The following is a 13,849-nucleotide window of genomic DNA, read 5'->3' as shown; positions in this document are numbered from 1 at the left end:
TTTCAAATAAATATTTTTTATATAAAATAAATAAATAATATATTAATTACTAGGAACTTAATGTGATATTTTTTATTTATTTTATAAATATTATATAGTAAAATTCATTTAATATTAATTTAATTATTTTTTACATATATGTTTTTTTACATATATGTTAACCGTTTCTTTATTGACACTGTTTAAAGTCTCAAAAGTAATGAAAAGAAATGCTATATTCATATATTTTATCACGATTTTTTAAATATGTCTTCAATGTAAGTTTTAATAAAAAAAACGATTAATTTCTTAAAAACACTGGTTAGTAAAACTTTTTCATCTATCTACCCAGCAGACAAAATTCAGAAATGCAATAAATATCTTTGTTTGTATTGAAATTATTTTAATTTCTTAATACGACTTTCACTATAATTTCTATGTCATTTATAACAAGTGTGTAAATTATTTAAGATAACAAATAAAATTAAAAAAATAATAATATTTTAATTCTTGAACTTTCGAAGAAATAAATATATAAAAAAAATTTTATTCTTTTACGAATGAAAAAAAAAAATAGAAAATACTATTGACATAGTGTTTTCTTTTCTGAATAATATTAACATGGTTTGACCACTTAAAAGCCTCTATTCCGAAGCACCAAATTCACTGTGAGGAAGAATGATTTCATGCACGAAAAACTTACACATTAAATTCACTTTTACTGTTTACAGCTTGGAATTTTTTGCAATCTTAATTGTTTGTATATTTTTTTGCTAACGACAACCTTAATTAAATTAAACTATGAGTACTATTGAATGATCACAACATAAATTAAGAATATACCAGATGTCAGAGACGTAAAACTTGGTTATTCTATTCAACAATCAACGTTGCACCACAGTACACAAAGGCCATTGAAAGTTGAAACTCGTTACTAATAATAATTCGTGTAGTTTTTTATGTCAAATTGTTTATAAAGTTTGAAAATGAACAAGGATGAATTGCTGAGACGGATTTTGGCTTTGTTAGAAAAGGAGAAGTGACAGAGATTAAGGCTTAAGGGATGAATCGGAGCAACCCATGTGCGTGCGTGAAGCAAAAACAGAGATGGAAATAGGTTTATGCCACTTGCTGGATCGTTCTCAAATGTAAAAAACCAGTCATTATTAAAGGTTACATTATTTATATTTTCCTTTTTTACAATTTTATTTATTATTTCAACATTTATTTTACAAAAGCATGAAATGAAATACCAGGTAAAAGTGATTTACTCATTAGAATCATTATCTATAATATCATTAGACTAAAAGAAAATAAGAGTGAAAATAAATAATATCTCTATTTCAATATATATATATCGTAAAAAATACTGAAATATATAAACTAAAGAATGTAAACTAAAAGCAAATAGAACACAAGTTGGGATGACATTTTGAATTTGGAAGGTAACATCAAAAGCTTTCCAAATTTCCATTGGGTTGGTTTATCTATCTGGCTCTCAAAAAACAAAACAGAAATATTTTATTTATAAATAGAGTGGTGGGGAAGAAAGGAGGAAAACAAGAACATTAAAGGGGTTCTCACTCCTCACTTCTCAATCTATCTAGTCCACTGGCATTTCCTTTCCTCTAGCCTTCGTAATAACCACTTTCAAGTGCACAAGCTTTTCCCCATTGCAACCCGTCTCCACAAAACAAAACCATCAAAATCCTCAGCTAGTGAGTGAGAAAACTCAGAAATATGGTTTCGGGATGGAGAAGGACGTTTCGCACATCCAATACCATTCCCCAAAACACGCAAGAACCAGAAAATTGTAATTATTGTTACGACAACAACAACATCAATTCAAGTCCCAAAATCACTTCCACCAATTTCTCATCATCAATTCCCACCCTCCATTCCCGAACCAATTCACCACTTTCCAAACACAATAATAATAATGCAAGAACTCCCTCTCCCACCAAACGCAATACCCCCGTGTCGTTTCATCAATCCACTCCCTCTTCCCCAAACTCACCCTCAACCTTCTCTCTTCTCAAATCCACCTTACGCTTATCCAAAGTAAGTTAACCTAATTAACCACACTCTACCCTTTTAATTTCTTTTTTATTTACTTATTCTTATTTTTCTTATAACTTTTTTGTTTTGAATTTTTTTTGCAGGGCTCATGCGAAATCTGCATGCGGAGTGTGAAAACCGGCGAAGGAAAAGCGATTTTCACTGCGGAGTGTTCTCACGTCTTTCACTTCCCATGCCTAGCAGGTCACGTGAAAAAACACCGAATGGTCACGTGCCCTGTGTGCAACGCTAACTGGAAACAACTGCAGCAAAACGCAGACGAAAACAAAGGAAACGCAGAACTCAAAACGACGAGGTCGTTTAAGCTCCACAACTACGACGACGACGAGCCTCTCATGTCGCCCACGTCGGTCTCGCGTTTCAATCCGATTCCCGAATCTAGTGAGAACGAAGAAGAAGAAGATGAAGAACAAAACGACGAAGAAACAAATTTCAATGTGTCGTCGATGATCAGAACCAAAAACATCGACGCGTTCTTCTCGCCGGAGGCTGCGGTTGTGGCTTCCAACCGGAGTTCCGAGACGTACGTTGCGGTGTTGAATGTGAAGTCTCAGCCGCGTAACGCGGCGGCGAATCGGCCGCCGGCGGATCTCGTCGCGGTGATCGACGTCGGAGGGAGTGTTTCCGGCGAAGAGTATCGGATGCTGAAGCGCTCGATGCAGGTTGTTATCTCGTCGCTCGGCTCCGCTGATCGTCTCTCTGTCGTCGCATTCTCCGGCGGATCGAAACGGCTGTTTCCCCTGCGGAGGATGACCGGCCGCGGCCAGATGGCGGCGCGGCGAGTAGTCGACGCGCTTTCCTCCGTTGAGCTCCGCCGCGATGGAACGGCGGCGAGGAACAACGCGCTGAAGAAAGCCGCGAGGGTTCTGGAAGATCGGCGGCAGAAGAACACCGTCGCGAAAATCATTCTCCTCACAAACAGCCACGAGGATCAGCGATTATCCTCCACGCGCTTCGACATTCATTCACTGAGATTCTCTTACGATGGCGCGTGTAACCACGCGCAACACGACCACGAGTTAGCGAAGCGCGTGGGCAATTTGTTGAGCGTGGCGGCACAGGACTTCAAACTCGAGTTAAAACTCACGTCTCGCTCGGCTCCGGCGGAGATCTCCGCCGTGTATTCTCTGGCCAAGGGTTGCACCGACGCTCTCTCGCCGGAATCCGTCGCGCTCGGCGATCTCTACGCGGCGGAGGGGAGAGAAATTCTAGTGGAGTTGAAAGTGCCAGCTGGCACAGCTTCGCGTGGGTCCCACCAACGTGTTATATCCGTACGGTGTTCCCATCGTGACCCCTTCACTCGAGAGCTTGTTATTTCCAAGGATCGTGAGTTAAACGTTCCGCGACCCCGCACGGTTCGATCATGCGACCCCAGAATCGAACGGTTAAGACGTTGCCAGGTCAGCGCTCGCGCCGTAGCCGAGTCGAGAAGGTTGATGGCTCGTAACGACGTGTCTGGCGCGCTTGAGTTGCTATCCTCGGCTCGAGCATCTGTGAGCCGCGAACAGGGTGATGAGTGCTTGCGCTGGCTCGAATCCGAACAAGCCGAGCTGAGGAGCCAAAAGTTAAGAAGTAGTTGTAATAATAATTGCTTCGATGAAAAGGGGGAGCCACTTACGCCGATGTCGGCTTGGAGAGTAGCTGAGAGACTGGCTAAAGTGGCTATTATGAGAAAGTCTATGAACAGAGTCAGTGACTTGCATGGCTTCGAGGATGCCAGATTTTAAATGTATTTTTTCTCTTTTTTCAGTATAGTTCTAAATTTTGTAGTTTGTAAAGGGAGAAAATAAAGTGTCAATAAAAAAAATTTCCGATTTATGCTCAAGAAAGGATACTGGATGGGAGGATTCACAAAACATTAAGGATACTGTATTGTGTTGATGACTGAATTATAAGCATAAGCTATAGCTACTGCACTTTAGTTAGCTTGGCATAAAAATATTAAGTAGTTATGGCTCTAATCATGAAACCTGTCCACAAAACTCATCACTATACCTCAATTCTTAAAAAGATTAAGCAATGTCTGCAGCAGGATTGGGAACTCTGGATATCTCTCATACTTAATCAAGGAAAGGAAATGCAGTTGCGGTTGGTTGGCTAACCATAGACATTGTTTCAGTTAGGGTTTTCAATTTCCATTGTTTTAGTGAGCCTCCTAATTCCTAAAGAAAGTAATAGTTGACTAAGGATAGACTTTGTGGGTTTTTTTTTTGTCTTAATCCTCTTATTCATATGAGAAAATGAATTCTATCTAATGTGCAGTTCAATCAAATGATAAGTAATGTCAAATAATGTCAGGTTAAAAATTATTTTTGACAATGATCAAATTCAAGTAATACTCAAATGATTTAATCTTAATTTTAACATATTAATTTAACTTTGTGGATATTATGTTTCCACGAATAGTCTTTTTATAATTTTGACTTAGGTCATCCTTGGTAAAAAAAAAAAAAAAGTAATAAATAATTTTTCTCTTCAAAAATTAGGGTAACTGGTAGAAGGGTATTTAACTATTTATAACATTAAATATTACTCTTTTCATTTCTAAACAATACTAGTTATTTAAGATGTTTCTTCACACATTATTTGATATATATAAAACAAATTCTTGTTTATTGCTTTATAGTATCCCAAAAAATTATATTTAGTGAGAGAATTTATATTTGATTTTTTCTGCATAAAATTTTTTTAGACCACTATTGTATGTTGGATTAGTCTCATACTTAATAACTGAGTCTTGAAGGACACCCTTGAACTAAGAAAAAAAATTATACTATTTTTTATTATTTAATTTCTAACTTACTGTAATTTTTTATAATTATTGTGAATTCACTTTTTGATATTTTTATGCCACCTTTAATGGCACAGAATTTGTTTTCAATATAAATGTGCAACTAATAATATTCCATTGTAAATATCTTGTGAAATTTAAAATTACTAATTTATTATCATAATCACTACACTGTATATAATAATATAATCAGAAAAAATGCATAATTATTATACATTAAAATTGTGAACTAACCAAAATTTTAAAACAAAAATAATATGCTAAAAGTACATATTAAGAATAGACGGAGTAGATTTTTTTGGTGTGGATAAAAATATTTTTGCAGAACAAAGAAAAAATATGCGAAAGAGAAATGAAAAGACGGACATGGTCACTAGACCCTTAATACGGACAAGCAGTACTTGACGGCTAGGTATCTATGTGCAGAGTGCAGACAATATTTAAGTATCTATGTTAATAGTGAGAAATTGAGAATATATATTAATTTTATTGATGATAAATTTTTATAAAAAAATTTATCATCTATCAAGTTTTTTTTTCTAAATATATTTTCTTATTTATAAAATTTAAACTTTGAGATTTTATTTACAAAATGAAAATTCAGTTCTAGTTGGATCAAATATTTTTCTGTAAAAAAAATTGAAATAACAAATGAATTGATTGGGATTGTAGCTTTGCTCCTTTTGTTTTCAAATATACCTTATTCTTAATTGAAGCTGGCATTATTGGGTCTTGTCAAGGAAAATGTTAAAAACTCGTGACAGGCACTAATGGTTTTTTTTTTTTATGTTTGCATGAGCTGCTAATTTTCTGGTAGTGTCCAGAAAGCCAAATAGTGGGTCTCATTTCAGGTTTAGGACAAAGGACGATGTCAAGTACTTCGAACTTCTTTTGGCATTACATGAAATTAGTCTTTCAACTTTGGTGAAAGATAACAAACAATACAAATATAGATATATGACAGTGACCTATTCTCTTTAATCAAATGATTTAAATTTAAATTTTTATTAGTTTTTAGATATGAAATGAATTGTGTTAAAGAAAAATATTTATCTTATCTTTGTTTAAGATTTTTGATAAAAAATTATCATTATTTTTTGCAAAATAATTTCTTACAAATAACATGTTAAAAAAAAAACTTTAGAGAATTAGAGAATTTTGTATGAGAATGGGAGCACTTTGCTTTTCAATTCCAATCCTATCTGAAACCAATGTAACTGAGATATGATTTTTGTTGACAGCTCATCTTGAATTACTCCTATGGTGAAGATCTTATCTTAATTCTATGAATATTTTGCTAGGTGCTACTCATGTGTGGCGCACTAGGTAAGTGGGGTTTGTGCTTCCATGGTGCCAAACAATCACTTCAAAAAATGCGAAGTGATGGCAAGCAACTAAAATCATGATGAGAGAGACAATTTACACACCAATGAGAAATTGAAGGACTCATTTTCTATCGTCCTTACAAATTAAAAGTACAGGGGAAAAAATGGGGATAAGGTAAGGTGCGTGCATGTTCTCTTTCTTCTTTTCATTATGGACATTTTTTTAAGATGAAGTTTTTATTTTCAAAGTGTGCCTACTTGTATGATGAGATTCATGTAATTGTACCCTAAACTTTTATTGGAAATGCTTATCTGGTTATCGAGTTTCATAGTGCCACGTGTCGGCTCTTTATAAAGGTATGTGTAATGTGTAATACAAACAAATCTTGAGACGGTGCGTCAAATCATCAATGCCAATTTGGCATTCACTTTGCTTTCTGTCAGCAATGGAATTATGTCGATGTGCAAATTTTGGTATCCCAGACCAACACAAGCACTCAATCTGGATAAAACAGCAAGTTTTAAATATTAAAAATTAAAATTAAATTCGTGTTGGCTAGGCACATGAAAGAAATTGAAAAGTCATCCATTAGTCATTATTAATGATAATATGAATCTTACTGAATTTCACTTCTAGGTAGGTACCTTACAATTTATATTTAATTTTAATATTTAAGAAAAAATCATACATCACCCTAAGAAAAATAGAGAAAATCATACATTAATAACATAAAATAAATCTATATTACTATGTGGTATAATTTAATTGATTAAATATATTGTATGAACATTATAAACTTTATTATATTCAATTCCTATAAATAAAAATAAATAAATTTATATTATTATCTAATAATAGACTGTCCGCATGTTTGGAAAGCAGACCACAACAAATGAACGAGGGTAGATCTGAAGCTAAGAATTCTTGCTTCTAGGTCAATTCGAGAATTTTGACTTGATTTTTTTTAATGTGTATTTTGTATTTGAATTTAAATTTATTGATATTTATAATAATTATTTTAAAATTTTAAATAATTTATGATTGAATTAGAATGTAAAATTATTTTATATTATATAAATCTAAATTCTCACCTTCATTAATAAGAGAGTTCAACCCCATGTGAATTGGCAAGATTTGACTAAAAAGTGTCTTAATGCTCTCCATAATTGGTCCCTCTCGGATTCTTAATATGAAAAATAATCATTATATTCCAACATATGTTACTTTTAACGCTTTATCTTGAAGTATGATCAAGGTAGAAAAATTGAATCTCAACAACATGCTTGTCTCTCTCAACCCAAAAAATTAATCTCATCGTGTAGTTGATAAACTATAATGTGAGTGATCTTAATGTCAAGGTCAAGGACCTGCTCAACATTCCCATCATTGTTCTGCTCAACATTCCCATCATTGTTCTGGTTTCGCAGTAGTCACACGCTACTATATTATTTAGTTCTTAAATATCTCAATAAGAATTTGACAATGGTAACTTAGTGACCATCACTTAATTGTTGGGTCAATGATGGGGTGAGACCCTTCTCATGCTGCGCAAGAGTTGGACGTTATGACTTCAGTCACATTTGTAGAAAGATGGGAGAAGAAGAAAAGAAAAGGTGTTTTGCAAGATATGAAGCCTAAAATATTTTTTAGGATAAATATTCAAATTCTTTGTAAAAAATGTGATGCGGTGATAAATTTATTTTTAAAAGATGTAAAATATAAATTTAATTATTAAGTATATAAAAAATGTGATAAATTAATTCTATTGTTAAATTTGTGAGATAATTTTATTACTAAATTATAATGTCTAATAATTAATTTGATAATAAATTATATTTTAGAGAAACTATTTAACATTTAATTACAAAATTTAAAAATTAGTTTTTCATTTTTTAGAAATTAATTTATTTGTATCTCACATTTTGTTCGACAAATTTAATTATTTACCTTATTTTTTATCTTTTGGCTGGTCCCGTGTCCCGTTTCCTTCACTTTTGGGGCTACACTACTGAGGAATTCCTTAATTTGCTCAACTTAAGTTGGGTTCATAAAGTCTTTACTTGGTACTTTTCAATTGTACATCTCAAAGGAGGATTATAATATGTAAATCCCGATAAAGGTACACTATAGAGCATATATAATTGTTTAACAAGTAAATTAATGGTTTTCGAAGCATGGATACAACAAGATTACTATAAGAAATATCATTATTACCCACGATCAAAATCGTCAGTAACTACGAAAATTCGTCGCCAATTACATCATGGGAAAAAATTACCAATGGATATTGATGATTCGTCGGAAATTACTAACAGAATTATTCACAATAAATCCGTAGATAATTACTGACAGATGTAACTATCATTATTGACTGATGAATAATCTATCGATAATTACCAATTATCAACTAAATTACAAATTTAAACTTTTTTTATTATCAACAGATATTTTGTCGGTAATAAATTTTTATAAATGTTTATTTGTTTTAAAAAAATCAATATTTATTTATATTATTCTAGTAATATAAATCACAATTAAAAAACAGACTAAACAATATAAATAAATTCAACTTAAGCTTGAATAAGTCATAACTTAAAACATATTGATAATGTTTGATAAAATTATATGAAAAATTAACGGAAAGTTAAAATATTATTGTTCTTGCAATTTTTTTAAATATTTTTTTAATATTTTTTAAAAATTAATAATCTCTCATTCTGCTTAATTATTACTTCACCGGTTGTTCTTCATCTTCTCCTATGTTATCTCATTAATTTTTAACATTGGTTATATTTTTACTAAAACATTTGTTAATTAATTAAAAGTATTTTAGAATAAAATAATTAATACAAGAGACCATTATATAAGAATCTTATAAAAAGAAAGAAACAATTTTTTTAAAAAAAGGTGTCACATTTAGAGTCGGAGAGTGTAATAAATTACCCTGATCTTGCTATCATGTTTTTAATCAAGACGTTGATAACTTTTTTTTTAAAAAAAAGAAAGACGTTGATAACTTCGTGTTTAAACGGTAAAATGGAAGCACGTAGCAATAAAAGTAAGAATCGTCACAGTTCAAGCGACTCATTGACCCATTGGGAGAGGAAAATCCAACTCGTGTGTATCAAAGCTTATTCCAACGATTTCTGATAATTATTAATTAATGAAGGACTTGCCAGTCATATCCAGATTAAAAAATAATTTATATTTACAACAAATTTATGAAATACACTAATACAGAAATCACAACAAGGAATGGGCCTTTGCAAACGTGGTTACAACTATTGCTAAAACATGATTCAGTTTATACAAGAGTTTCATACAAATCCATCAAACATCAGAAATATAGCTGCTTGCACTGTGCTGCATCAATATCAAAGGGACAATATGGGCACTTAAACATTTTTGTGCTATTCTTGGACATCTTCAAGATAGACTGCTTGCAGAGGACATGGCCACAGGACATTAACATCGGAGGGTTATCCTCAGTTGCTTGTTCCTTGGAGACAGGACAAACGAAAATAGAATGGAACTGGAACTCACGGTCCAACTCAACCAGCACCGGTAACTGGTTCATAGATTGCCATTCATGCTTCTTCCCTGCCATGACATTCATAAATTTGAGGAGAGGTGGCAAAACCTGGACCCCTGCTGCTACGGTCACGCTCAATGGACTATTATACGACTGTCCCAAAAGATTGCAGAACTGCCTTTTAAGTTCCTCGGCCAACTTATCCCAGTTAGATGCTGATAGTAATGCATGGTAAGGAGATCGATCAAGCTTTCCCGTCCATAGAAGACAGCCCATAAGTTTCTGAATATCAGTCATGTGACTGGTAGCAAAAGGAGAAAGGTGTGTTCGAGCATAATGAAGAGCTTCCTCTCTACTTCCATTTTGAAGTATTTTCACAAATTGCATGGAGTTAAGTTTCAACACAATATCAGATCCACTTTGAGCAAGTTTGTCACCATTAGTGGCAGCCCAGTTGAGGGCTGGCTCTAGGTTCAGATTCTGCATGGCTTCAAGTATTTGATACATTTCCAGAAATGGAGATTTCATAATGGCTGCGGATTCTAGCTCTCCAACCACACTCATAAAATGGTCCCCTATCTCAAAAAGGCCCTGGCGATAAAAATGGTTGGCAATTATTTGGTTTAATGTATGTATATCAATGTCGACATTTCTGTAAGCCTTGGATATATCAGGGTTGAAATGTTTCTCATGAAGCTTCCCATACTTGGTGAGTGCTAAATTTAGCTCCTTCTGTGTACCTTCCATTTGACTAAGTGGAGCAATTTTAAGTAAACTGGCCTTAAGCTCATTCAGGACAGTTTTATAATCAAGTTCATGGTCAGTGTTATTCACTGACTGCAGCGTGTCTAAAACACTCTCAATTTCCTGTCTGATCAGATCAATTGCTTCTTGAGTCTTGGAACAAGATAACTTTTGCTTCTTAGTAACACGGTCAAATGCGTCTTTTATAGCACTCAGCTCCATATTGAGTATTAATTGTATCTACAACTTGTGATGCCTTGAAGCTAAGGTGTGATGCACCTGCAAAGGTTCATAGTGTTAATACAACTTTTAAGAACAACCATGCAAAATACTGGTACCACAATTTGATATGTTTTTATTCTTAAAAAAATACATAAAAGAAAAAATTCGTTGAGAGACAAGGAATACAATGCAGAAGACATAGGAATCCTTCCAAAACAGAAAATATACTACATTAAAGGAAAAGTAAAGGAAAAACCCCATTTCCAACTAAAGGGAACAAAGAAGTGAACTCACATTTTTCCTAACTTGTTATGAATTTTAAAAAATACACATATAGTTAGGATATGAATTATGGAACAAGTGTTAAAGATAGTCAGTCATATAGGTGCAGATGTGTTTACATTGGTATGAAAAGAACGAATACTTAGTAGAAAATGTCATATTATTAAAAATTAATTCCGGCCAATCCAAATCATTGCAACAGAATACATAACCCCCAGCCCTCTCTACATGGCATCCCCAAAAGTATCCATACAAACAATGCATCGAAAACATAGCCATCAACTAATTGAAAAGTTTATAAACAGTATAAACCTCAAGACCAATAACTAGATTTCGACTAGGACACTCTTGGCTATATTAAATCCCTTTTAATTTATTTTGTGTGTGCATGAGTGCACACTCAGGTATGTGTTTGCAGAGCTCCAGAGTGAACAGGGACTTCAAGCAGCAAACAAAAACAATTCATATTAATTATCTTTAGACATTCCTACTAACTGAGACTGATTTTTTCAATTAACATAGTGTTGGTTGGGGGGAAATAGAGGGGAGGGGAGGAGAGGGATTTTTATAAACTTGTGTTGTTTGGTTCAATTTTTAAGAGGGGAGGGAAGCAAAATCCATCCTCATTCAATTTTTGCTCCCCTCCAATATTGGGAGGATTTGGAGCGGAGGGAGTGGGGATTTAAAACATTTCAAGTATAATGAATAAAATATCTTTACTTATGTCTTCAAATTTAAAATATAAGAAAAAAGAGTAAATTAATTTTTTAAATCTCTCTCCTCTCCTTGTTAACAAAATATGGAGAGGGCTACATGCCCTTCCCTTCATTAAAAACCTCCCCTCCCCTTCCTTCCCTTCCACTCCATTAAAAGATCCCCTCATTTGAACCAAACAATCCCTAGATGAATAATAAAAACAGCAAAGATACCATGAAAGAGACTCCACTCACATAGAGGAACATAAATTCAGGTGTAGACAAATAATCAACAACAATTTAAGTATAAAATAAAATTAGAATAAGAATAAGCAAACTGCTTACATATTCTTTCACCTTTGGATAGAACTTAGAAGATACCTAAGCCCTTTTAACAAGGCTTTAAAAAGATTAAACTATTACAAATCCATTTCCATTAGTCAAACAAACAATTAGAATTGGGGCAAGGGAGAAGTTGTATTTTAGCAATTTAGACAAGCATATACCTCTATCTACAAAAGAAAAAATATTCCAAAGTCTGAATCATGTTTTACAATAACTCTAACTTGTGCTGTCTTATTCGTGACATCAACCAGAGACGGTCTACGACAAAAACAACAAAAAAAAACTAACAAAACCTATGGTCCTGTAAGTTCCACTAATATCTTGCATATAAGAACATATATTCATTACAACTTGAAGAGAACAACATATTGAAGATCCGCAAGAAGCTGAATCAAGAAACAACCATTATGCAGATCAAATCCCTAACAAAATAAAGATCAATAAGGCCCCTTTCACATCACAGGACCATCTTATAAGATAGAGAAAGATATATACCATGTTCTCTACATTCCATCACAATTCCCCAATTTGAAATCTAAGTTCAACTCAGCACACAGCATAAATACCAATATTTTCACTTCAAGCTCAAAACTACAAACTATGTCACAGCAACCGAAACAAAAGACACACTCGAAAAGCTAGAAAGAAAGATCAAATCCAAAACAAAAAAGATTTAAAGAAAAAGAAAACATGGTTCTATCAGACACAATAATATGAAGAAAAAAAAGGACAGAGCTTGCAATAGAAGAAAAATTCAACAAAAGCTTATAAAATTGTTTCTTATTAATCGAGTGGGAACTTTATTAAACAATATTTGTTATATTTAATTGTGATGAAGAAATAAAAATAAATAAATAAATGTGATAGAAGATAAGGATAAAGTTTAGGGTAATATAATTGGCAGGAAAAAGGGGGGGGAGAGAGAAGCTTACTGGAAATGCAGGTAACAGATCTGGGGAGGCTGGTTAGGACAGAGGGCAAAAGAAGGGAGAGACAGGGATGGTTGGGTTGTGTGTGAAGATTGGAAGTGGTAAGGAAGGAAAGAAGGAAGGGAAGGGTTACGTGTCCTTCATTAATGAATTGAGCGAGCCCATTTTACCTACCCTACCAAAGCCCACGTTGTTCCGGTAGTGGCTCTGTGCACCTGTAAAACTTCTTGTGCACCCAAAAACTTTTGAAAATTTCGAAACTACACCTCCCTCATAACTTTTTCTTCTTCGCCTTTCTTCTTCACACAACATTTTTATTTTTTTGCCTTCACCTTCATTCGGGTGAGAGGTGCTCGTTCGTTGTTGTGTCCTCTTTGGTGAAGGTGCATCGGTTATGATGATTCGTCAACAAGTGGTGGTAATTGGTGTGGCCATTAACGGCGGAGGTAAGGTCTACAACTTGAATCTGGTTTTTTTCGCATAAAACTTACAAATTAATAATCTATAATTTATGTAAAATTTACTGATTAATAATCCGTAAGTTTTATATAACTTACGAATTGGTAATCCGTAAGAAACTTACGGATTGACAATCCGTATGTTACTTACGAATTGACAATTCGTAAGGTTGTTACGGATTACCAATCTGTAAAAATCTTATGGATTGTTAATCTGTAAGTTTCTTACGGATTACTAATCCATAAGAACCTTATGGATTGTCAATCCGTAAGTTATTTATGGATTATCCGTAAGCTAATTTTTTTTAGATTTTTATAAATTTGTTTTATTGATTAATTAAATAAATTAAGAATTATTAATTAAAATACTTTTATATAGATATAGTTTCATTACTCATTTGAAACTTGTAGTTTTTATAGTTTGAAAGTGATATTTATTTTAAAATAATTTAGACTTTTAATTTAAT

The 13,849-nt window shown here is 33.3% G+C and overlaps 2 protein-coding genes across 2 annotated transcripts; one reads left to right on the top strand and one right to left on the bottom strand.

Moving 5' to 3' along the window:
* Nucleotides 1-1,524: 1,524 nt before the first annotated feature.
* Nucleotides 1,525-3,883, top strand: LOC114423021 (probable E3 ubiquitin-protein ligase EDA40). Its single transcript, XM_028389619.1, has 2 exons — nucleotides 1,525-2,040; nucleotides 2,142-3,883. The coding sequence occupies exons 1-2, from the start codon at nucleotides 1,720-1,722 to the stop codon at nucleotides 3,783-3,785; spliced, it is 1,965 nt and encodes a 654-aa protein (XP_028245420.1). The 5' UTR covers nucleotides 1,525-1,719; the 3' UTR covers nucleotides 3,786-3,883.
* Nucleotides 3,884-9,359: 5,476 nt separating this feature from the next.
* LOC114423020 (protein RMD5 homolog) lies at nucleotides 9,360-13,149 on the bottom strand. Its single transcript, XM_028389618.1, has 2 exons — nucleotides 12,928-13,149; nucleotides 9,360-10,730 (listed from the first exon to the last, which is right to left on the bottom strand). The coding sequence occupies exon 2, from the start codon at nucleotides 10,671-10,673 to the stop codon at nucleotides 9,513-9,515; it is 1,161 nt and encodes a 386-aa protein (XP_028245419.1). The 5' UTR covers nucleotides 10,674-10,730; nucleotides 12,928-13,149; the 3' UTR covers nucleotides 9,360-9,512.
* Nucleotides 13,150-13,849: the final 700 nt, after the last annotated feature.

Source organism: Glycine soja, chromosome 8 (assembly GCF_004193775.1).
Source record: "Glycine soja cultivar W05 chromosome 8, ASM419377v2, whole genome shotgun sequence".
NCBI classification, from domain to species: Eukaryota; Viridiplantae; Streptophyta; class Magnoliopsida; order Fabales; family Fabaceae; genus Glycine; species Glycine soja.
The sequence above is the reverse complement of the archived record's forward strand: the minus strand, read 5'-3'. Positions and strand labels throughout refer to the sequence as shown.